Source organism: Ambystoma mexicanum, chromosome 9 (genome assembly GCF_040938575.1).
Source record: "Ambystoma mexicanum isolate Mex_15411 chromosome 9, UKY_AmexF1_1, whole genome shotgun sequence".
NCBI classification, from domain to species: domain Eukaryota; kingdom Metazoa; phylum Chordata; class Amphibia; order Caudata; family Ambystomatidae; genus Ambystoma; species Ambystoma mexicanum.
The window spans coordinates 320,934,427-320,960,894 of record NC_090931.1 but is presented as its reverse complement, the minus strand read 5'-3'; the positions used below and the strand labels follow the sequence as shown (position 1 = coordinate 320,960,894).

Below are 26,468 nucleotides of genomic sequence, written 5' to 3'. Positions count from 1 at the left end.
ACAAACATCTGGCAGGGCTGGCAGAGTATTTGGGCCTTCCTCAACCCGAGTTCGAGCAACCAGCACAGGGTGTCCTCGCGGAAGTCCTCACACTACATCCCGTTTCCCGGACGGGGATTCCAATACAGAAGGACGTAGTTGCCTTGGCCAAGAAGGGTTGGCTCAAGCCCCACTTAGTCCAGCCGTTACATAAACGCCTGGATGCAAAGGACAGGCAGATGGAGGGGGATACATTCTTACTATCGGCCCTTCCTCAGCCACACTCCTCGATGATCGCTGCAGCATCACTGTACTCCAAGCCTCAGTCGTCCTCAGCCTCCTCCTCGGCGGCGCTGCTAGGCAAGGAGGAGAAAATCTTGGAGACGTACGGGAAGAAGCTGTATTCCAAGGCATCCTTGCACCTGCGTCAAGCACATGCGGATTCCATGCTGGCAGCCCTTAACCAGAGGCTCTGGCAGGAAATTGCGGATTTCCTCCCAGAGCTTCTGGCGCAAAGCCAATCGCGATTCAAGGCAGGATTGGCGGAGGCCAAGATTGTGGCGCAGGACATCATGGAGTCATCTGCGGCCCATATCGACACCTCGGGCCGTGCCATCTGTATTGCCACGGACATGAGAAGAACAGCCTGGCTCCATGCTAAGAAATTCAACCCGGACGTCCAGGAACGCATATTAGATCTTCCGTTCGAAGGGGGTGACCTCTTTCACTCCACAACGGACAAGGAGCTGGACAAAAATAAAAACAGCTCACAAACTGCCAAGTCTTTATCCATTCTAACAAAGACCACGCCCAAACCGTACACCAAGTCACAGCAGCGCTCTGAGAAGGGGCGTACGTACAGAGAGTTCCGCGGCATCCAAGAGCGGGGGTCGAGGCAGCCTGACCGTTCGCCATCCCAGCATCGGCGCAAACAACAAAAAGAGGGGGGAGTAAAGGCTTTTTCCAGTCCCCCTGCTCCACAACAGCCTCAGAGGGAAAGAAGGCATGACACACCGCTTCGGGTCCACGTGTCTCCTGTGGGGAGCAGGCTTGCTATTCATGCATATTTCTGGCGCCAGAATTTCACGGACCCCTGGATCCTCTCTCTAGTCTCCACAGGGTACTGCCTCCCTATCCCAGCCTCTCATTCCTCCTCCCCTCCACTCCCACAGATGGGACAGCAACTCTTTTGGCGGAGATCCGGTCACTCGTCGAGAGCCAGGCAGTGGAGGAAGTCCCAGCCTCCCAGCGAGGCTTGGGCTTTTACTCCAGGATTTTCACCATTCAGAAGAAGAACCAGGTGGGCCTGAGAGTTGTGCTGGACCTTTCCACCCTCAACCTCTCCCTACCTCTACAAAAATTCAAGATGGTTACGCCAGCTTTGATAGCAGAGACATTGTGCAAGGGAGACTGGATGTTTCCCTGGATCTGAAGGATGCCTACCTACAGGTCCCGATCTGGCAGTCGCATCATTCCTTTCTACGATTCAGGATCATGGGCTGTCATTTCCAATATAAGGTACTTCCTTTCGGCCTCAACTCGGACGCCAGGGTCTTTACCAGGCTGATGAACTCTGTGGCGGCCCTCCTCAGGTCGCAGGGCCACCACATTTACCCATACCTCGATGACTGGCTTGTCAGGGCTACATCTTCGGAAGCAGTGCACCATACTTCCCACGCTCTTATGAACACACTGCACAAGCTGGGTTTTTCACTGAACCTCAAGAAGTCACAGCTGCAGCCCAGGCAGAGACGGACCTTCCGCACTTCCTCAGCAGAGAAGTGATCTCGGCCTGGTGGTACCAACACCTACTGGGTCTCATGGCAGCAGTCCTCTTGGCCGTCCCCCACACGAGACTCAGGACGAGGAGTATACAGCTGCACAGTCAGAGATGATCAACGTTCCTCTGTCGCTTCACCCGGACCTCACATGGTGGTCCAGGGACTGCAACCTGTGGACGGGCAAGCCTTTTGGCAACCCACACCACAGGTCACCATCACCACAGACTCCTCTCTCAAGGGTTGGGGGGGCCACCATGGACAACCACTGCGTCCATTGCACCGGGACCCGGCAGGAGTACCACATCAATTTGCTGGAATTGAGGGCCATCTGGCTGGCGCTCAGATCCTTCCTTCCGGTTATCGAGGGCAAGGTCGTCCTCATTCAGACGGACAACTCGACCAGCATGTTCTATGTCAACAAGCAGGGAGGTACCAGATCCCCCCACTGTGCAGGCTGGCAGTTAGCATGTGAGAGCGGGCCCTGGAGAACATCTACCTCAAGGCGGTACACCTACCGGGGAATCCAACCTGGAGGCAGACAGGCTCAGCAGACTGGGAGCGGACAACTATGAGTGGCAGTTGAACGACCTAGTGCTGCAGGAGATCTTTCGCGAATGGGGTCACACTCAGGTGAACCTCTTTGCCTCCCGGGGCAACAAGAAGTGCAAACTGTTCGCCTCCTGGCATGGCCAGGGCACGGGTCCCTTGGCGATGCCTTTCAGATCAGATGGGACGGAATGACAGCATACGCTTTTCCGCCCACTCCCCTGATGCACAGGGTGATAAACAAGATCAAGGAGTCTCGACCCCCTCAGCATCATCCTAATAGCTCCATGGTGGGCCAGCCAGGCCATGGTTTTCGGAGCTGCATAGCCTCTCGGAGAGGCCTCCCATTCGCTTGCCAACTGGCCCAGCACATCTTGTAGCGCAGCAGGGGGGCAGGGTCATACACCCCGCAACAGAGAGATTAGCCCTCACAGCGTGGTTCCTGAACAGGTCACGCTAGGACATCTCAGCCTCTCTCAGGCTAATCTAGAGGTCATACAGGGGGCCAGGAGCAAATCTACCAGGGCCCAGTATAAAAGCAAGTGGACCAGGTTCTGTCACTGGGCAGACTCGAAGGGCTCTGACCCTCTGACATGTTCCATGGACGACGTGCTCTCCTTTTTAGCGCATCTCACCCATTCAGGTGTGCAGGTAGACACTTGACGCACCTACCTGCATCCACTGGGGCATACAGAAACTCGGAGGAGGAGAGTGTTTCCTCTTCCAACCCAATTGTCAAGAGACATTTGACGGGTCTCGCCAGGCTCTACCCGGCCATCAAGAGGCTTCACCACGCGTGGAACCTCAACATAGTCTTGGGTGCCCTGGCGTACAAACCATTCAAACCAATGGCGTCCGCGGACATCAGGCCGGTCACCATTAAGACGGTCTTGTTAGTCGGCATCACCTCAGCTTGCAGAATCCGTGAAATCCATGCGCTGGTCGCCTCGGAGCCATACACTATGTTTCCCAAGGACAAGGTAGTCCTACGGACGCACCCAGCATTCCTACCTAATGTGCCGTCCACATTCCATCTGAACGAAAATGTGTTGCCCACGTTTTTTGCTGAACCCAAAGATGGCCACAGAGAGTTCTGCACTGCTTTGATGTCAGGCGAGCCCTGAAATTCTACCTGGACAGGACCAAGGGCTTCCGCAAGTCGGACGCTCTTTTTGTCACCTTCGGAGGATCAAGACCAGGGGATCAGGTCAACAAGGCCTCCTTAGCCCGTTCGATGGTCTTGGCCATCAAAGAAGCCTACGATGGCCAGCACAAGCCACTGACGGCCAACATGCATGCCCACGCGGTCAGAGCCAAGGCAACGGCCATCGCTTTCCAGCGGCATGTCCCCAGGCAAGTCACATGGCCCACCCCTTCGGCTTTCTGCAAGCACTACTGTTTGGATGCTGGCTCTAGAGCAGACGCGGCTTTCGGACAGGCGGTTCTTAGAAACCTGTTTGCTTAAGGAGGGTCTCCTCTCCACCCTGGGGCTACACTCAGTTGTAATCGCCCATGAAGTATGGAGGAAAGGGGATGGGGCGTAAGAGTAACTATAAGTTACTCACCGTAGTGACTAACATACTCTTAGTCCCCTTTCCTCCATACGTCCCACCAAACTCCCCCCTAATAAAACTGGTGGCATCAGGCAATGTTAAATCTATTGTCGCTGCTTCTATGGGGACTGAGGTGTGGCGCCAGAGGCCTCCCTCCTCATGATCACTACTCACCCTAAAGTCGGGTGTGTTGTCTTCCACGTCCTCGGTCTGCCAGGTGGGGAGGTGACCCCTTTCCGTATCAGCTTCCTGGGCCATCTCCAAGGCTGACCCTTGTGCTCTTTCCAGTTCGCTAGGCCTTAGTAGGCCTCTTGATGACCTTAGTGTGTACTCCACAGTCGACCAACTTCAGCCCGAAGCAGCACTGTCGCCCAATGAACTCTTTACACTGCCAATAGGATCTTCTCAGGAAGGACCGTGTCGAGGGGTAGCTCTTCTCGAACCACGGTACCCAGGCTGCAGGGCCCCTTCAATTGGTGCCTCCCATTAGTGCCAGAATGCTTCACCTTTCCCCACCGTGATGTCAGGTCTCCAGTCCTGTTGGGTGTTAGCTTATTCACCAAGGGCGTGGCTACTTATATAGACAACCTAATCTGTATTTGCCTCTGAGACCAGGCTCAAAGGAAACTCCCTCACAAGCTCCTCAAAGTCTCCCTGAGTGCCAGAGAGCTTCTCTTCCTACAGCAAATGCGTTTTGCTGCTCTTTTAACTCAATTACTGGTGCCCCCAGCAGTTCAAGTCCTTAGATTGGGGCCATTCTCTCCCCCACTATTCCGGGCGTCCACTCCGGATTACAGATGGTAGCACACCTCCATCCTGCCAGTGAGCCCATCAGCGTCCGTGAGCGCTTATTGTGTTGGGCGAATATAAAGTCAGGTCTCGCACATCAACAGTGTCTCCTTCAACGGTCTGACAATTCATGGACAATCACCTTCCCCCCATCACCCGCAGTGTTCTCCCTGTAGCACTCTCAACGCAGGGCCCGACGGATCGCTGACAATCTGCACAATCTGTCGGGGCTCTTCCCCCCCCCCCCCCACCCCACCCCCCCCCACCCCCGTCACTGCTACGTTGCAGGCTGGCTGGCTGGCTTGAAGTGTCTCCTCAGAGTCCCGCCGCTTCTATGCTTGTCAATCAATGGGAACATTTCAATCTGTTTCTAGCTTGGAGCGCCTCAGTTACCGAGGGTCCTTGCTCTGCATCAGATGATTCTGCGCTGCAGCCTTCACTCCGCGGGGCTGTGTAGCTCCCACGTTGCGCTCCTCCTCGGAGCCGGGCTTCTGTCTCTCACCAGGGAGATTACTAACCCCGCTCCTCTTCATTAATTAAGCCCACACTTGGCCCGAGTGCGCTCCGTTTCTAGTGTGAGCGTGTTCTGGGATCAGAACCACTATTTGTGATGTAGGGGGGCGCAGGAGGGCTCAGATCCCCTCTAGGCCTGTTCAGTCAGGAGCAGCAGCGTCTAGGCTGCCATCTGCTGCATGGCCCCTGGTGGCCTCCTCTCCAGCCAAGTCTGATACTGATTTATTGTATTTTATTTTAATTATTGCCCAGTGCTGGCTCTACCCAGAGGCTCTCCAAGCACCCTACAAGGTTGAATTGGTGGGAGGTGACGCAGAGGTTTTAAACATTTCGAGTAAATGTGGATATTGTCCACGTTGTGGCGGCTGAGAAGCATTTTTTGCTTTATTTCCCCTATTTGTACCTTACTGGAGAAAATCAATCGTAGATTATGTGACTGAACATGAGATCTCAAACTCCAATGATGCGCTGGTGTTTTTTAAATTGGGTACCCTTCCTGATGTTACAGTGACTGTTAAACGTTTCGACTGCATGGCATTTCAGAAAGAAAAGTTTTATGTTTTTTTATTGCATATGAATGTTTTAAATCTTTTTAGACATGTTTGATTGTCTTTATATATGTTTGTTTCTTATTGTTGCTGTGCTTTTAAGAAATGTATTATTTCTGAAATAAAGCTATTAAAAGAATAAGTTACAAAACATTTTTAGGACAGTCAGGAAAGATGAGAATAATGGCAGGCAATGGCAGCGGAGGTGGGGTGGCCTGCTTCGACGTGGGTAAGTAGTATGTTTTCAGGCTTTTTGAGAAAGTGGTGATGGAGGGTGCTGTGGGGATGTGCAGTGGTACTGAGTTCCAAGCTCTGGATGAATAATTTTTTTGTGCGTGTGTTTGTTTGCAGTGTGGAATGCATAGAAGATTTTGTCTGGTGTTGTGTGGGTGATAGGTTTCAGTTTGTTGTGACAGTAGAATCGGGTATTGAGATGGATGGCTTTTTCTACAATGCAGAGTCCCTAGATGGCAATTCTGTGAGGTATGGGGAGTCAGTGGAACTATGAGATGGCTGGGGAGATGTCAGTGTTTTGGTTGGTGGAGGGTGAGTTTGTGCTCTGCGTTCTATTGGTTTTCAGGTGGATGAGGGTGCTGTTGTGGAGTCCAGCGAGCAGAGCTATTCCAAAGTCCAACTTGGATCAGACAAGGGCTTGGACTGCAGTGCGGAAGACGCCAGGGCAAAAGATGTGTCTCATCTTGTGGAGGAGGTTTAGCTGTATGCTGCATGTTTTGGTGAGGGCAGCTATCTGGTGTGTTAAGGAAAGGTGGGGGGTGGTGATGATGAAGCCTGAGGACCTACCTGACTGGGGTGGAAATGGATATACGTGGGTTGTCTCTGGCAAGTTCTTTGATCAAGGAGCTGAGTTTGGGTTTATGCTTGGGGGCGACGATTAAGCGGTATTTCGTTGGTTTGCGGAAGTGGATGGACTTTCAGGGGGTGATGGTGGAGAGACAGCAAGTGAACATCTCACTGAACAGGGGCAGGACCGAAAGCCTTAGCAAGCATAGTGCACGCTTCCTCTTTAAGAAATGTCATGTGGGGGAGGATTGTGCACTTGCAAAGCACGGCCAATCCATAGTGTCTAGACCGCCATGCTCCATCCCCACAGTACCTTTCTCTTCTTCTGATGCCTGACAAAGCTCTTTTTTTGGTTGCTGCTATTAGCCAATTTTTGTTATACAAAACCTTACTATATTAACGCATTTGGTTACACAGTTTCGAAAAAAAGAACACAACATATATCGGAATGAAGCGTAAAATCAACCAAAAAGAATCAAAGGACAGGTCCACACTTTTCGCATACGGACATGAAGAACTGGGAACATTAGACATTGACTTACAATTAGCAGGCACCATACATGAGACTAAACATTCAAGAAGCCTGGCTAATCTGGGGAAGCTCCCCCCTGCGTACACTGCAAGTATGCTTTGACGGGTTGCCAAATCTCAGTCGGACAGGACCTTGGCGGTTGAATGGTCGCCCACTGGTCTTCAGTGTTATTAGCCCACGTAACTGCTCGCAGCCACTGCTCAATTGTCGGTGCCGTGGGCTTTAGCCACAATAGCAATATTTAGCACATAGCCAATAGCAAACCAAAACTATCAAGTTTTTTCCTCAACCCCTTAGATCTTCAAATATATGGAAAAGGAACTATAGAAGAGAGGCAACAAGGTTATGTCCAAGAATGTCAGTGGGGAATGTGCAAACATCATTCCAATAGTCCCTGAGTTTTGGACAGTCCCACACCATATGGTAGTACCCGGCTATGGTTGCCCTGCATCGTGGGCAAACCCCTGTATTGGCGTGGGAGAGAAGTTTCTGGCCGGGATGCAGTAGTACCTATGAAGTACCTTGAGCTGTATCAGACGGAACCTGGAGTTGTAGGAGACCTTTCGGGTCTGTGCAGACATTGCCCTCTAGGTCCTGTCCGTGATATCAAGGTTCATGTCTCGCGCCCCTTTAGCTCGGGTCTTGCTTGGGATCGCATATGCGCAGTCCTGAACCAGGCTATAAAAGGATGAAACAATTCCTGTGGCACTATGCGTGTTCAATCAAAAATCCAGTGCGGGATAGTTAGGGGGCTTAACAGGAAACTCTGCCCATAAGCGTTAAAACACCTCGCGTAACCCCATGTACTGGAGCCATTGCAATGACCTGCGGTGCATCAAGCCAGGTATATCATCTGCTGCAATACAATTTGCATCCATATACATACTGTAGCATAGTAAAATCCATTGCATACCCACTTCCGCTCTGTAGCAACATACTCTGGGGTAGGCCCGGGATACAGTTCCACAAGGGGATGCCACCATGGAGGGGATGGATCAGCCCCAGGAGCCTCCATAGTTTGCCCCAGACCAGTGTGGTCACACTAACAGAGTCAAACGGGCAAGGGTCTGCAAACAGCAGTGGCATTACCAGCGATCTAACGTCCCGCTCTCCCACTGAGTACCTCTCAAGTTTAACATGCTGAGCAGGTGTGTCCTGCGTGAACCAAAAGACTGCATATGGTGCTTGCGCTGCTATCCAATACACTCTAAAGTTGGGCGCTGCAAAGCCCCATTGTGCATAAGGACTAATCTGAAAAAAGGCACCTGGTTGACGCCCTGCTCTACCCAGGTAGGTAAACATTCATAAGACACATATGAGCAAGGTTAAAGAACCCAAAACAACACTTACTCCTGACAGTCCAGAATGTCAAATAGGAACTGGGACTGCTGTTTCGAAAAATTTAATACATAAAAAGCATATGTCATCAATACATCAATAATCGTAGGACACTCAACAGGTTACATATAACGTACAAAATATGGTGCAAATGGTGTGCATCCAAAATGTGTTATTTGGATGTAAAATTCACGGCGAATACATTCTCTATGATCATTTACAGAGGATGAGCATGAGCAACAAAAGTGCATTTGCAATACAAAGTGCAATGGTCACTGAAATGAATGGTGCTTCAGTGAGATATTGGGACACGAATCATACTGTCAAAACAACTGTGTTTCAGCCTAAAAAGAGCTAAGCTGGTGTAGCTGTTGTTTGAATCGGCCTTCATCAGGATGGGATAATTGTATATGCAGAGTGTCCTGTGAATTCGAATCAGGTTGCCCAAGGGCAAGAGTCTGGGTGTCCAAATCGTCAGACACGGGTTAGAGAATCCCGCGATGGTCAAATCCGGAGCATGCCAAAGTGCTGGATGAATCAGATGGTTGTGGCATTTAGGTGTGGGTGTAGTCCCACGGGGGTGGACGCAAAGTCTTGCGAAAAGGTTGTTACGCGTGCAGCTCGTAAATCCACGAGTCCAGGTCCCTGCGGTAGAATCGGGTAGTCTCTCGCCGTCTGTAGCAGATAGGGCGTGCGTATCCCACCTTTTTCAATATAACGTCCACCTCCTTACTGTCACTACTATCTCCCAGGGCCATCTGCCCCTATGGCCTCAGAATACTTACACTATTGTCACCTTCTCCAGAATCCTTCAACCTTCTTTTACACTCCTTCCTCGAGCTCTCTCCAAACTCAGCCTTCCTACCCCTGCTGTGTCATCCTTCCGCCTAAACGGCACACTGACTCAATGGGAGTCTTGTTTTATATAGTCAGTGCTTGGATTATGGTAAAGGAACTCAGGAGTGCATATTTGCCAGAGGGTTCCCGCGAGTTGCAGTTCTCTGGGTCTGAGTTGGTTTCCAGTGGCTGCTGGCTATCTTGTAGTTCCTAACTCCCTCTTTAGGTTACTGGTATAGGCATTTTCTGGTACGTTCTTCCCCTGATGGTGGTTTCCAGTTCTGAGGCAGGAATTGGTGCTGGTTGCCTGCCCCTATAATTTGTAGGCCTACCTGCTCTTCTTCTCCATGCAAATGAGTGGTCACTGCACTCTTGCAAGCGGAGCAGAGCTTGCAAGAGACTGCAAAATAACTGGTATTTGGTTCCCTTAAAGGGATTCCCTTATTTATCCCATTAGTTCTAAGGGAGCCTATATAGTGGTTTTAGGTATATTTAAGTGATCCCTTAAAGGGGCCTGTCCAATTTTGACCTGGGGGATGCCCCCCTTTGTCTTGGGGCCTTCTTCCAGTGTTACTATGTGGGCTGTAAATATGCCTAGGGAGGTAAGAAGTTGTAACATCTGATTGAGGACCTGGGGTATTCTGGGACCTGTATTCTCCATGTAACTGTTCCCTGCTATGAGATAAGGCTGCAGTGCAGTAATCCCGAGGGCCACCATCTTGAAGCCTATGGGGTGCCTGGCCCCAGGGTCTCCTCACTACTGACTCTCAAAGCCAAGCAAGGGTATTTGTTACAAGACCAAAACAATGAAAGGCAGACATATGTGCATAATTGCTGTCCGATTCCAGATAATAGGTTATTGTATGGAAAATGGACTTAAAACTGGTAGAATAGATTTTATTCAAGCTGCTGCACTTCTAGGAGAATTGTTTATTTTGTTAATGTTATTCTCTGTGTTGTATGGACCTAAGGTTGCATGGGATCAAATCTCTGCTAGCGTCTTGTGGGACAAGAGACTTCAGGAGCACAGCTGTCCAGTCTGCACCTGTGAGATATTTATGTGGGGCAGAGAAGAGTATTAGATTCAACTCATTGAATTCTTATGGTCAGACAGAGCATGTTTTGTATTAATGTAATATGTTTGTATGCCTGCCTTAGAAACATACAGATCTTAGTGACTAGGGTGAAAAATGTAACGAGAGCTAGTTGATGATAAACGTTTTAATGATATCTTAATAAAGAAACCCTGTTGATCACTGTAAAATGCAGATACTTGGGATCCATAGGCAACCGACTGTTTGACTATTGAACTGTTCTGAACTTTTTAGGGTTGGGCCCCCCCTCCCCAACCCTAAAAAGTTCAGAACAGTTCTTTTTATTTTTTCAACATGCTTTTATGCATTTTAATAGTCACATATGTGTTGATTAATAATGTCAAATTGTTACTTGAGGCTTCATGCTAAATTCCTCATGCTTTTAAGCACCATAGTAATAGGTAGTAGTAATACCCACATGTAATGGTATCCAGTTGATTGACCTCAGAGGATGATGGTCTGAGGAAGTCCTATCGTGATTGGTAACTCTCTCCAGCAAGCTGAACACTGTATAGGGAAAGCACTAAATTTGATTAGCTATTCTGCAAGCAAAGATAATTTATACCTGTAATCATTGTCAATTGAAAGCCAACCTCACATAATCAAAGCCAGCGTTAAATCTCTCTGGCCAATTGCAATATCCATTGCCCCTTTACACAATTTATACCAATTCGTTATTCTCCCATCAGAGAATGTATGCTGATTTCCAGTGCCCAACACACAGGATCCAGTGCAGTTGTCAATCCACTTATCGCAGGAGTAATGCCAGAAATCATTTTCTCATGACATGTATACCAATATTCATTGCACTGATCAAAGTATTTACGAAAGTATTTGGTGTACCATTTAACTATTTGTTCCGGTATTTTCTGTCAGTGTAAATGGATGTGTGCACTTTTTTGCTTTTGCCATTATAGGACTTATGACATTTTTCAGTGCCCTTCCCAGAGAATATATCGGCATTCAATGCCACGGCTCTGTATTTATGACGGGCTCCACAGTATCATTCAACAATGTAAAGCATTGTTCAGTGCCTATCAAATAGTCATTGCCAATGATAACCATCTCAAAGGGCATGAGCCATTTTATTGTGCTGTTTTAGGAGTTTGAGTACCACGCGATAACTGCCAGCTTGCTACACTGTAGGGGATTATGGGTAGATTGAATACTACGCTTAAGACATGGAAGGGATACTGATTTAAACCATGTCATCTACTGGAGGTCGAGAACATTTTTATTATTATTGATTTTTCATTGAACAGGCATGCATACCATTGCTGCACAGCTGCTTGGGTCTGGTGCGTCCATCAATGACACAATGTCAGATGGGCAGACGTTACTGCACATGGCAATCCAGCGGCAAGACAGCAAGAGCGCCCTTTTCCTTTTGGAACATCAAGCTGACATAAACGTCAGGTGAGATTAATTAACAGATTCATTTGGTGTGGATACTTTTCTTGAAAACCGTGGAAAAGATGGTCATTTTTAATTGAAAAACACATTTACCATCATTTAAGATCTGTATAGCTTTGTAAATACACAAAATAATAAGTTGTATTGCCTTTTGTAACTTATTTCAAAGTGTTATGTTGATGCATTTTTATGTCAAAAATTAGAGTATGTGTGCCTTATCATTGTTATTGTCTTCTTAATGAATTTCAATAGGTACAATTATAGTCGTGGGGTGAAAGCCATCTAGGAGCTTAAGACTAGTTCTTTTTTGTGCCAGTGTACATTGTGAGACCAATAAAAAAGTATAATTGATGGCCGTTGCATTCTGAAACAATGATATGATAGTTTGATATGATAATTTATTTATATAGCGCCTATACACAATGTGTTTCAAAGCTTTTCAAGGCAAGGGAAGGAACAAGGGAAAATACAATGACATTCTTACAGTCCATAAACAGTAAGGATGTGAAATTAACTATCGTACTCGGCCTGACGACATTTCCGATAGTGCAAGAGCTAAGGCATAGATAAGGAAGGGAGGGCAGAGTGGGAAGGAAATGTAAACAGAGAGGCAACTACTGTACTAGGCCTGATGACATTTCTGGTAGAGCCAGAGAAAACAAAAGGTGAGGGAGAGTGGTGCAGAAAGGGAGAGGAGGAACAAAACAAGCGACTATCGTACTAGGCCTGATGACATTTCAGATAGTCCTGGATTGGGGTGGAGGGGAGACAAGTAACGGGAGGGGACAGACAAGGTTGCTATCATACTAGGTCCAGGGACAATTCTGATAGAGTAAGTGCATAGATGAAAGTAAGGGGAGGAGGGGAGGAGATGGGGAAAGGGAGAGGAGGAGAGAACAGAAAATAAGCAGTCAAAAAGAATGGAGAAGCAAGAGGGGAGAGCAAATACAATTGCAGAAGTCAGTAGTAACACATAATGTTGCAAGCCTGGATACAAGATGAAAGATGGGAACAGCATGATTCAGGGCCACCATGAGAAAGGGTGACGCACCGTGAATCAATGAAGTCCATGAAAGTCAAATCCAGCATTGGCCACAAGATGGTGATGGTGAAACCAGAATGTAGGACAGACTCCTGCAGAAGTGGGCTTGAGGGAGGCAGGGGGAGCAGGGTAGAATAATTATGGAAAATTTACCAAAGTGAGCTTCTAGCCGCATTGTCCGATTTATCAGACCAGAAGTAGGAGTATTCACCCATTCTCTAATTTGTCATTTATGCGGTCTGGACATAATGGGAAATCCGAGGTATATAAAGCTGTTCAATCTTTCCAGAACTTCATTTTGTACTGACCATTTAAAAGCGCTCAGCTTCCTCTTTAAAGTGCATTGCATCATTTTAGTTTTGTTTCATTATTACTTTAAAAAAACGGTTGGTCGCAAATTCGTTAAAAGCCTTTAAAATACATTGTAGAACAATCTCAGTGCAATCGAATAATAAAAATTGTCTGCATAGCTCAGCCAAGTGACTTTCATGTTTCCCAATTTAGGTGAGGCAAGTTAGAAATGCACCCCTGTCGGACCCCCCAACAAGTTGGAATGTCTGTAGACAATTCCCCATCAGCGTTTAATCTAAACTGAATTAAAGTCTGCTCATGCAAGCTTACAATGTGACGCAGTAGAGCATCGGGTAGCCGCCGTTCCACAATTTAGTCCAGAGCAAATTTCTGTTTACTGAATGAAAGGCAGCAGGAGGGTCAATTGAAGCAATGAAAATGGAATTGTACTTTTTTTTTTTTTACAAACCAACGATTGTACACAATTCATCACTAAACCTAAAAAGTGATGTGCTCATTTGTTTATGAAAACCTGTTTATGAAAAAATGCCAACAAACACATGTTTTATTCAGGCATCAACCAAGACCTGGGGCTGTATTTCAAATTTGGTGGTATTTCGGCAGTAAATCCAGCGAAATACCACCAAACATATTCACTGTTACCGCCACTTGGTCCAGCACGATTCCTGCCGGATTAGAAGTGGTGGCAGATGATAGTCCCCATTTATTGGAGTCCAGGACTCCATGGGGATTTAGGCGGAATTACCATGGTGGTAATTCTGCCGCTCTTCAGCTGTAAAGTGACAGATTTACTGCCAGCTTTTTGACGGAAGTAAATCCTCCCCATCACTGCTGAACACCTGGTAGTACGGCGGTACTATAACGCGGCGAGAACTGCATTACCATCTGTTACCACTGTTTTTTACCACACTGCTGTACTCGCAATGAAGTTCTTAATCTTAGAGAAACCAGCCAGAAAATCAGCTTCATTTTACTTCCATTTTCTTGTTATTCACCCATTGCAGTACTCTGGTATTTTTATTATGGAATTTCATAGATTAAAGCATTCCCAGATTCAGTGAAAAAGTAAAAAAAAATTAAGGGAGCTCTTGTGTTCAACTTTGAAGCGAGCCCTGATCAAACAATGTTAAACATGACACAACAAGGGAGTCAACATTTCACAGGTATATATTAAAGGTAGCAAAGCAACTAGCTGTTGTAATTGTGTAATTGGCATAGTATACATGTGTATTAAATTACATTACCTTATATACAGGCAAATTAGGAAGTGTTTACAATCCCAAGAGGGATGGGGCCAGAAAAAGTAATCACCACGCAATTCGGATTTGGGGGCCACAAAGGGGAAAAGCTAATTTAGGTGAAGGGCCTGGGCCAGTATTTAGGTTCTATTGGGTTCTAGACACAGTTATTAGACATCTTAAGTGCATACCTGTACTCAAGCCATGTTATGAGTGTTTTTCAAAATCTGCACATGATGTGGGGCTTAGGGAAGCCAAGCTGGGGCAACAGGTTTGTCTCAACTAGAGCTTAACTTAACAACTCTCTTGACGGTAGCAAGGCAGAGTAGTTTGGCTGAATTTAGTAGGGGAGTACTGTTGACACTCACAAAGATGGCACATAAAAGGAAACTGAACGGTAAGTACAAAGGTACTCTAATGTATTATTCTAAGGCACACTTTGTGCAATTAAAAGTAAGTAAAAATAGTTCTATACATATATCTAACACACAGTTTGGTAACCTACTATGGGTTGCACACTACTTTTCACACACTCATCCCACAATTTACTGTAATTACTGAAGTAGGAAGAAGTTGTTAGAGCATCTGCATAAAGCAGCTGAAACACACTGTAGCTAGCTTGAGAAGTACAATTCCTATCTAGTAAGAGTCTCTGGGTGTCTAAAAAGGTTCTTCATAGTCACAGATGAGTAGCACTGCGGTAGGGAGTTCAGGACAAAAAAGCAGCAAGTATAGAGCCAAAAGTAGTATTTGGAATGTGACGTAAGTGTGGCCCAAGTCGAAATGTTCTATGAAACAGCTACCCACCTTAAGGCCCAAGGTGAATTAGCCTAGAATAGAAATACTAGCCTGTCCATGACCAACCTGGGTAAGCCCCAGATAGCTCTACGGTAAGCAGGACTTTACACCAAATACAAACCCAATGTGGCGGGGGAGAGGGGTGGTTTAAGAGATATAAGGAATCTGAGCCCATGGAGCCCACCAAAAAGCTAGGAACACCCCCATCTCTGGGGAATACTTTTTTCACTGTTATTAGGATCGTTCTTTGTCAGGTCATCAGTTCAAAGACGTTCACCCAAGGTTGTCTTCTAGTTTCTCTGAAGGGTTCTATGTGATATTATGGCTTTCACTCCCACTGTGGGGGGCAGACATGGCTGGTAACAGCCTGCCACCCGGGTCTCGGCAAGGGCTGTAAGCCATTACTGTCCACATCCACCCCCTAAAAGGGGGGTGAAAGCCATTAGCACCCCAGCGTTTATCTGAGATGCAAATGTTTTTCCCCCCTTGGGAGATTGGCTGCGCAAGTAGCGCCAATTTCCTGAAGGAGGGGGTGATGGGACAGGATGGCCGCCACCATAAGGAGAAGGGAGTAAGTCTCTTTTCCACTTCTATGATGGCGACCGGGAGCAGGGGGAGCGCCGAGACTGGGGCACAAAGCTCTGGTCCAGCAGGTAAGTGGGCAGGGAGGTAGGGGATGGAGAAGAGGTTGGGTTTGTTATGGGCGGGGTGGGGAGGCAACAGGGAGATGCTCCCTATTGCCTCCCCACATTCAGAGAAATAAAAGTTGTCACCACCCAGGGAAGGGCCTTGGTTGACTGGAACAGTGGGTAGAGAATGTATATTCTCACCCGCTGTTCCAGCCAACTGATTGGTGAGCGCCCTTCCCTGGATGCGAATTGTGAATATTGAACGTTGCACTCCAAAAAGACGGATTATATTTGGCTGATTTGGTGCACATTCAATATTTGCAAATATCACCTGCCCTCACCTTTTAAATTGGGGGTTTTACCGCTCGAAGCCCATATTGCTCCCCCGCCCCCTCCTTCACCATTCCTACACAACGCCCTTCCCCTCACAGACACACACACACTCCTCACTGTAAGGGTGCAGAAGTAGGAGACTGACACACAGGTGGCATAGTGGTTGCTATAGACTTTTATTCACCAAGACAATAAAGAAAAAAACGAACTCTGAGGGGTTTCCCTACCTCAACAAAAGTGTTAATGGGTCTGTCAGAATGTCCTTGTAAATTAAAGACTCCATTGTCACGTGTCAAAATTTCTAATTCTGTCCCTTACACTTATAACTAAACTAGAAGGTTGTGTCAGTGTTCTTGGTCCAGGAAAATGACTTTTTTCTACTGAACTGGGTAGCACAGTTCTTAACCAAGGGGAATGACTCCCTTCCCCTGGTACCAATACTTCTCAGACAAAGGACTGTCAATCCTGTAACACTCTAATCAGAAAGCTCTCCATTTTCTCACTCCAGGGGGAATTTCTCTGTTCCCCTGGATCACAATATTCTGTGGTTTGATCCTTTTTGAAGATTCAACTGCCTGGAGAATGGCTCCCTTCTCCTGGTCTCTGGCTTTCACTGTTTCTCATGCAAAACCAGGGGGAATTACTCTCTTCCTCTGGCCTCTTGATTAGATTGCACATTTTCTTAGTTGCCAAGAGAATGACTCCCTTCTCTTGACTGTGGTTTTGCATTTACCTGAGGTAATACCTCCCTTCCCCAGGGATCTTGACTTGTTCCTGTATATGTAGCCTCCCTTCTCCTGGTATCTTGGTTTCACAATCACTTCACACTCAGCGGTACCCAGGTGGAATTATCCCTTCCCCTGGTAATCCTTGTTTCTCACTTTTCTTTCTTTCCCAACAGTTCATGTAAAAGTTGGATCCTTGACCCAGATTTCGCTGGTCCCAGACCTGTAATACTCTATTCAGCTAATTGGACATACCTGGTTCACTATTCTGCTAGCGACTGTCACGAAGATGATGATTTACATAGTTCTCCAGCATTGGATAATTCATGGATTCACATGCTGTGAATATTCCCCCTCAACAGGGTGGGAAATCCGTGGTTACTTTGACTTAGTAATGGAGTGTCCCATCAATGTCTTTGTGGGTACTTTTGGTACCCACCAAAGGGACACTGGGTGTATAACTCCACCCCAGCAGTTTCGCCTCAGATTACAACCATCTTCTGAGCTGGTGGGATTCCTTGTGTTTCGCTCCTGAGAGAAAATTATACTTCTTTGAAAAAAGATTTCTTCAAATTTTACCATCCGGTGCAACCGACGTCGACATACAGACGGTTCGAGTTCCAACCATAGAAGCTTCAGGATCTAAGAAGTCCTTGTTGAGGCTGTGCAACACTTGCATCCTAAAAAATGTGTATGAGGGGGAAAGGCACACGGAATATCTTTACTGCCTCTACCCTAACTATTCCACTGACGGCTCTGACATCTGCCGGGGTTTCTCGCAAAAAACCCTTAAGGACATGAACCGATGCCTAATCTGCTGGCTCAATGAAGGAGCCTATCTGGCATCTGAGGTTGGCTTGTCACGGAGTGGGGGAGCAACCACTCCCTCTGACAAGGTCACCAAGCACTCTTTCCCTGTAAAGAAACCACCAGCTAGTGTCAAAGGGTCCCATACGGGTCCAAACACTGTTCCAAGGGCCCGTTGGCGAAAGTGCCACCGGACAAGCCGAGGGGGAAAGGCTCTCTCACACATCGCCAAAATCTGCGGACCCGTCCAGTTCATCTTCTCCGTCGACGGACAAGCACAGAGAAGTCTGCTACAAAATCCTCTTTGGCGTCGTCATTGAAAAAGTCTACCTCGAGGTCTATTCCAATGACAGCATATGAACAATTATTTGTACCCTTAACCAGCAAACATTTCAAGCAAGACCAGATATTGGGGGGGGGGACAGATACAGAGTTTTAGGTCTGTCCAGAGAATTGTTAAAGTTTGGTCTCATAAATAAGAGATCCAAGTAATGAATCTGGAGGTAATAACGACTCACAGTGACTCTATATTGAAGTGTTAGGAAACAATTATTTATTTTCTAATCATATGAGATATGTGGTAGACAAATGAGACATACTAAATATTGAAACATACAAATGAGAAATAGCAACTTGCAGTGATATCACAAAAAATACAATAAAAAAACATTGCATAGTATACAAAATTAAGTGTAAGTATCAATTATTATTTCATTGACACAAGTGGTGTGCATATTAATGTGCAGCTACCAATTGTTACTTCATCGGCACATGTGCTGAAATACAGAAGTACTTTGTATTGAATAGAAGAAGAGCAAAGTGCTTATGGACTCGCACTATAGATTTAGCAGTTGTAGTTTGGGTGCAAGCTAAAGGTTCAATAGATCTCCTGCACTGGTAAGTCAGCTGGGTTTCAAAGGCTCCCTTATAAGGGTATAATTTCAATTGAACAGTGAATGTTCTACAGGGATGTCATTTCAATTGAACAGTGAATGTTCCAGGGTCATAGGATAAAAGATATCTTTGCCGACGTGGCAGAAACTGACTGAACAGGGTCTGTAAAACCAGGAACGGACTTGATCGAGTGTTCCCAGTTTGCTTCACGGTTCGGTGGTGTTGGAGTGAAACAAGTCCGCCTTCATCAGGGTTCCATGTAGGGGACCCTGCCGGTGCCGGTGCTATGTATCCCAAGTACTCGGTTGTCGGTCACAGAGAGGCTTGATGCTGGACAGCATAGATCATCACACGGGTCCCAGAGAGATGGTGGGAACCCGAAAGGTTAATCGGTGCACAGGGAGTTCTGCTGGCTGGATAAGTATGCCTGCTGTGCCGTGTGATAGCTCACTCCAAATGCTGTTCCCCAGAAGTGGTAGTGGGTACAGGATGTTGGCTTCCCACTTATGTTGCAAATCTTACGCAGGCTGGCTATGAGGTAATCTTTCCCCCGTCCTGGTGGGCGCCCTTCCCATTCTCCCAGGCAGCCTGACTCAGCACCGACGGAATAACCGTGCTCCCTTTCTTCAATTATTCACGCTTTACCCGGAGAATGTCAAAAGCATTGCGGCTGTAAAACCCTGCTTGGGTTTCGCTTAGTTAAACCTTGTAAATGAGGGAAACCCAGCTCCAGGTAACAGCACCATCGACGACGGCATTGACAAGGACAATGGCATCTTCGTCAGGGTCTACGGCTCGTCTCTCGTCGACCACCTAGTCGACAACCACCTCGTCGATAACCAAAAAGAAATAGTCTGCAGAAAAGCCTACAGGCCCGTCGAACACCACAACAGAGATTTTGGAATTACCAACAGAAGGCAATATATGGTCCCCTAAGGGTATTTTGAAAGCCCCAATGGGGTCCATGATGCAGCACAACCGGGCTCCCCTGGGAATTTCTCAGATAGAGTACCCAGATATCCTGCCAGAAGACATTTTGTAGCATGAGATTACATCCGATTTTGAGCCTCCACCAGAGGAATGTCCAGGTGTCTTTGAATTAGATCCTGAAGAAGGAACTTCTGATCCTCCTATCCAGGGACCATCTAGAGAGGAAGACACACCTCTACGGTTTCGGACACCTCCTCTGCCATCAACACCTGCTGGAATAGGCGGTAGGCATACACAATACCCCCTTACAAACACACAATCACTGCTTTCCCTGCAGGTCCTTGCAACACTGCAGTCTCTTTTGGGACAGCTTGATGCCAGGCTTCCGCTCCCTCAAGCTCAGACAATTCAGGCTTACGGAGAACATCAAGTTACCTCTCAACATCGAAGGGATACAACCCATCCCTGTAGAGACGTGGGCATACTCCTCACCTCCGCGGAGAGCCAATAAGTGAGACACTGATCCTGACCAAGATGCGCAAGGTAGCCCGGTTCAACCTTCGCCTCTTGATGACATCGGGGCGTTTCACTACATGATGGCTAAGTCATGCCAGGAGTTTCGTCTGATCCCAGATGAGGAAAAGAAAGATTGTTTCCCCTTCGACCACATTGGTAAACACAGGAAGGCGGTCTTTTTCCATAACCATTCTGGATCACATTTGGCAGGGCGGCCTCTGCACTTTGAAGCATCCTTTTACAGAGCCGACAGTTAAAGGGAGGCTGGAGAAGAAGTTTAAAGCTTCAGACACAACACTGAAATGCCCCACCTCGCAACCTGCTCCGGAGTCAGTTGTTTTGGTGGCAGCAAGGCTCGAACATAGCAAAAGTGTGCCACTCCGCCAGACAATGAAAACCGGAAAATGGATGCCTTTTGAAAAAAGGTTCTCACCATTGGGGCAACAACGGTAAAAGCAGCGAATGCCCTGGTAACAGTTGCTCGATATGATCGAGAGATGTGGCATCGTCTGGCTCCTTTATTGGAACACTTGATGGAACAGCAGAGAAAAGAGGCCATGATGCATTTGCGCGAACGGGAGGAAGCCTCGAATTACAGTATAAATATTGCTGTAGACCTTGCTGAAACAGGGTTGAAGCACATTTGCAATGGAGTAGTCCCTAGATGACAACCTTGCACCGATTTAGTCAAGAAGAACAACACAAAGTCATCGATATGCCATGTGACAGGGAAAATCTGTTTGGGGACAAAATTGATGGGGCCCGTAAAGCCATGAAGGCTGACTCAGACATGGCTAGGTCTCTTACAGCCCTTTTGGGCAGGCGGACCTTTCGCTCCTTTCGAGGAGCTACAGGTAATGCAAGATTCTCAGCCTCTAGTGACAAGAGCTATGGTAAACCCAGATATCATTCTCAGGGCTACAAGCGGAATTACCAATCCTCCCAGCGCAACAGAGAATAGCATCAAGTGCAACGAAAGCGTGGATCTGCCACCTCCCAGAGAGGTAGTCAAAATAAGGCACAACAATGACTGCCTCAGGGCAGACACGTGGGGGAAATGTGGCGTTCCACCTCAAGGAGTGGCAAACAATAACAAACAGGTGGGTGCTAGATGCAATCCAGTACAGCCACTTATTGGAGTTCAAGCACGCACAAATCAAGATACCTCCCATAAAGGTATCTCACCCGCACCATCAGGTCTTACAGCACAAGATACGTCAAATGCTAAGAAAAAGAGCCATTGAAAGAGTTCCTCCCTCAGCAAGAGGAAAGGGAGTATACTCGAGGTACTTCGTCGTCAAAAAAACAGACGTGACGTGGCGCCCTATTCTGGATCTACAAAGACTAAACAAGAACAACATACTGGCACTGGTAGCAGCCTTCCTCTGAAAAACAGGGCCACCACGGCTACCCGTACTTGGCTGGTTCGAGGTTCAACATACCAACAAGCCTCATCTTCTCTCAACCAAATAGAAACGCTGCTCGAACAATTGGGCTTTTCAATAAATTATACAAAATCCTGCACAGTTCCCTCAAGGAACTTGGTTTTCCTGGGCACTCAATTCAATTCCTTACAGGCCCGAGTCTGCTCAGACCCGCTTCAGAAAGAATCAAAACATTGATAACACTAGCAAACTCATTCACGCCAAACAAGCGAATCACGGTCCGAGCATACCTGCCTCTCCTGGGGACCATGTCCTCTTGCATTCCGCTTATTCCCCACTGTTGGCTGCACATGCAGCCAGTGCAAACGTTTCTGGCTACCAGATGGTCCCAAACCCGGGGTTCCTGGTCAGATAAAGTAACCGTCTCTTGGGCTCTATCAAACACACTGAAATGGTGGACATACCCCTGCAACATCGTGAACGTAATGCCCCTGATGGAGCCAAACTACCATCTAGCCATTGTGACCGATGCCTCCCAGTTGGGATGGGGTGCTCATTTGGACAAGCACCAAGTCAAAGGCCTCTGGACCCCGAGGAAGCGGCCCTCCACATCAATATGCTGGAATTACGCAGTGCACTGGGCTCTAAAATCCTTTCTTCCTCTAATCGAAAAGTCAGTGGATCGCGTCCTCACCGATAACACGACCACTATGTTTTATTGACAGAAGCAAGGCGGAATGCAATCAAACACCTTGCCCCAAGAAGCACACAACATCCTACTTCAGATCTTCCACTTGCCGGGGATGCAGAACAAGCAAGCAGATTCCTCGCAGACACACGAGTGGCAACTGCACAGCATCCAGATAGCCAAGATTTTCTCAAGCTGGGGTCATCCCTCTCTAGCAGTGCCAGGAATTTGCCAGCAGGATTCCACATCCCGATTCTCAGGGGATGAATTTTCGTTACCTTGGAGCAACATGTTTGCTTACGCGTTCCCCCCGCTTCTTCACATCAGGAAAACGATACAGATGATATGCAAAGGTTGTTGCAGAATAATCCTGGTAGCTCTGTACTGGCCCGGGCAGACCTGGTTCTCGGACCTCCTGCAACTGGCAGTGGATGATCCAATCCATCTAGGATCTCATGCCAGTCTTCTGTCCCAGAACAACAGGATGATCTTTCATCACGACCCAGGCATTCACAAGTTAACAGCATGGCTCCTGACCACTCTGAATTCAGTCATTTCAACATGCCTCAAGAATGTCGGCGGATTCTAGCAGCAGCTAGAGCTCCTTCTACCAACATTTCCTATAGCCGAAAATGGAAAAGATGCTGTGCATAGTGTGCACAGCAGCCTAACCTGCAGCAGCTAGCTATAACACCTCATCAGATCCTTCCTTATCTGCTTAAGTTGACTACAGAAGGTCTAGCGATCTCTTCCATCAAAGTGCACTTATCCGCAATCTCTAGGTTTACAGGGAAAAGAAGATCTTTCCTTCTTTACATTGACAGGCTATCAAACTCTTCTTAAAAGGGCTTTTTCTGACCTTTCCGCCTCACACATTTACCAGGCACTACTGCTTAGATCAGCAACACGATGAAGACGTACAGATGGGACGAGCATTCCTTCAATGGCTGTTCCATTAAGGTAAGCCCTGCAGCTTCCGGGGTTGTTTCCTTTCTCTTCTTGCGCATGTATTCTTCTCGCATTAACGAAGATAATTTTAAAGTATGATTTACCACCTCCTAACCTGCATACTGCTACAAAATCTGCTCACGGCATGTGTCCATGAAAGATCCAATGCTGGAGAAGGGAGTTGTTTCTTACCTGTAACTCCATTTCTCCAGCGTTGGTATCTTTTATGGATTCACATGCGCCTTCCAGCCTACCCCCTACAGGCAATCATCCTCTTCAGTGGGATGTCCTCCAGCTTGAGTGGTTAGAATCTGAGGGGAAGCTGCTGGGGCGGAGCTATATACTCAACGTCCCACTGGTGGGTACCAAACGCACCCAAAACGACGTTGATGGGACACTAAAGGTGTCAAGTTTTTCCATAGGAAAATTACTAAGTCAAAGTAACCAGGGATTCCCAGCCTGACAACTGGGAATACTCACAGCATGTGAATCCATGAAAGATACCAACCCTGGAGAAATGTAGTTACAGGTAAAAAACGACTCCCTTCTCTTGACTCTCTAAAGTGTGGGGTTATGTACTCAATTCTCTTTTTCTCTAGAGGTCTTTCACTACTCCTATTCTCAGGTTGGGCTTCTCTGACACTTCCCCTTAAGTGCCAACATTCCCTTTGATCCCCACCAGCCGCCTGATTCCTTTCTCTATCTTTAGGGACCTTCTCTGCAGGCTCCGGTCTGCCCTGGGACTCGTTCTTGGGCTTTGCGCTTCTTTTGCATACATCTTCCTTTGATAGGCAACTCGGCCGATGCAGGCTTCCTCTTGCATTATCGTCCGCTATAGACCACGCAGTGCCTCTGCTTTCTCCGGGCTGGCTGTTCTTGTTCCAGCCACCGAATAGCTCCTTCTATGGCGAACCCGGTAGAGACGCCTGCTTCCCGCCGACAGCATCCGGGTCTGCACTATTAGCTTCTCTCTCCGTCTTCTACATTAGGGATTAGTCATTGAATATGATCTCCCTTTCTCATGAGAATAGTGACTACTGTTTTGTTGTTCTCTGTCATAAATATAATTACATGGAAACCATTTTGGCCTGTGTCCAAACATGCTTCTTTCATTGTCTCACCAATTGCAGTAGCTGAGCCAGTTATGGCTGCTACTGTTTTTCTCACTGTGTGATCTTTGGTATATTTGTCTGCCAATGGATTGCTAATGGTATGAACATTTCCTTGTATATGTGCTCTTATGTGCATTAACAAAGAAAGAACAAAGACCAACTAGTCTTCAGTGTGAGCTGCACTCCCTAAAGACCACTTCATTTTTGGATCCAGTATGTTCATTCATTTAAATCTTAGATTCAAGCTTTGTATCTAAAATTAGTACACACCAGTCTCCTTTTTCTTCTTTATGCCAAATGTGGCTTACATTTAATTAGAATAGTTGCAGATGCACCCACATCCGATGCATTTCAGACTATCTAAGTCCTTCCTCAGGGCGTATACAGGTCATCTTTAAACATACAAGTCAAACAGTAGTCAATACATGTGGTAAATGGTCATGTTGAATATCATCATTCAATAGTTGAACAGTATTCACAACCGTGTTGTCAAATATGTAACCACTCTTTATTATTCATAGAGATCAAAGTGTAATCAGACAATCATTTTTCCATTATATTCAATATCAGAGTAGTAATCTGAAAAAAGATATGTTGTAACGCACATTGGGCCACAAAACGGACAGCACGACAAAAAACATTTAAAGAAACAACAGAAAGAGAAATCAATGCTTAGGACCCTCAGCCAAGTCTCTGAACAACATTTACGAGTTTCTTCATTATCATTGGTTATTTTTTTGTCCATGCACATTATTCACATTCCTCACTATGCCATTACTTTTCTATGCCGATATAGCCTTCTCCCAATGTCGTGTTGTACTAAATAACCAGTCATGTAAACTGAAATGTCACCAACTTATTATTGGTGCCTTTTTCAATAGCAAGTTAAACGTGTATAAGTTAGCGTCCCCAGGAGCCTGGAATGTGGTTCCTGACCTGCAATGCTGGTAATGTTCATCATTGTAGAACGGCCGGCTGTATTGAATAGCTTCTCTGTAAAAAATGTAGGAAATTCACTAGTTTACACTTTCTATACTGATGCTCATCATTATGCTGTTAGAATTGAGATGAGCTTACTGTGTCTAGCGTTCTGGTTTGTGTGTTCGCCACTCCACATGAATGTGAGAAGTCGCTACGAGAACACATCGAGTAATTTACTGGTTGCTAGGGAAACTGTAGTAACATGCTGCGTCGTAACAGCAAACGTGTAACACGTTCAGTAATCACGGTCGGCCATCTTGGAGAGACGATATTACATGGGTAAAATCAAGTGACTGGAGTCAAATTCTATCACAGTAATTCCCCATTATTCCTTCACAAGAATGTGTTTTCATAATTAAGAACTCAAGAATTCTTGAATTGAAAATCCAATCATAAAACCTTTCAATATAACTTTCTAATATAATACACCTACAGGGTAGATCGTGATACATATGCCCCTCATTAAGCATGAGTGTATGTATAAGGTCTGCTGATGATAAACATGTTAGATGAGTTCTAAGGTCAAATGATAAATGTGTACGAAAGTGTTTATAGCAAACAGCTATTCAGTTGTACAAGCCTCTGATATCGAGACAATTATAAGGGATAGCACTGTTACCATGATGTTACTGGCAAGGTAAATAAATACTAGAACTATCTCAGGCGATTACATATTGTTACGCGGTTATAATAAGCTCTACTTATCATGGCGCTCAATGTGCATGTGTGGGAAAATATAAATGTATATCTATGGGGTCAATAGACATATTTATTCATTGCTAAGTAATGCGTGCTCATTGGGTACAATGGGCCATCTAAAGAAAACAGTTCAAATCAAACTCCTCATTAATCCTGTTTGGAGTTAATGCATCCAGCCTGTCAATCCAATATGCTTCACGTTGTGCCCTTCTTCTCTAAGTGTCTTCTTTTGTGACTTCTCGCTTTGATAATCTCCAGCACCTGAAACCTCAATTATTATATAATATACTGTGTCTTTTTCCTGGAACTGCCTTGCTACTGCGGAGGACATGTTATTGTTCCTGATGCAAGATTTATGTTCATTGATCGTAATGCGTACTTTCCTTGCAGTTTCCCCTACATAATATATTCCACTGGGATATTTGATACAGTAGATTACGTTTTCTGATAAACAGGTAGCAAATTGTTTTAGTCTGATTTTTTTTTCTCCTCTCCTTGGATGGAATACTGTTGTGCCCTTAATAACATTATTGCAGTTACCGCAATTTAGGCATGGGTAAGTACCCTGCTGTTTGTCTTTCACAGTTGTGCATGTGTAGCTCCTGGTTTTAAGCAGCAAGTCCCTCAAATTGCTACTTCTTTGGTAGGCAAAAAACTGATGGTTCTGGAAATAATGTTTATGTTTTTTCACTTGTCGGGATATTCCA

The 26,468-nt window shown here is 46.4% G+C and overlaps 1 protein-coding gene across 4 annotated transcripts in view; it reads left to right on the top strand.

The window, feature by feature from the left end:
- The window catches only part of ANKFY1 (ankyrin repeat and FYVE domain containing 1), a 912,707-nt gene that overhangs the window by 715,395 nt on the left and 170,844 nt on the right, over positions 1 to 26,468 (top strand). For all 4 annotated transcript variants that reach the window (XM_069614723.1, XM_069614722.1, XM_069614721.1 and 1 more), the window contains one exon: positions 11,574 to 11,727. In XM_069614723.1, the coding sequence (XP_069470824.1) occupies positions 11,574 to 11,727 (154 nt within the window). The remainder of the gene's footprint in view (positions 1 to 11,573; positions 11,728 to 26,468) is intronic.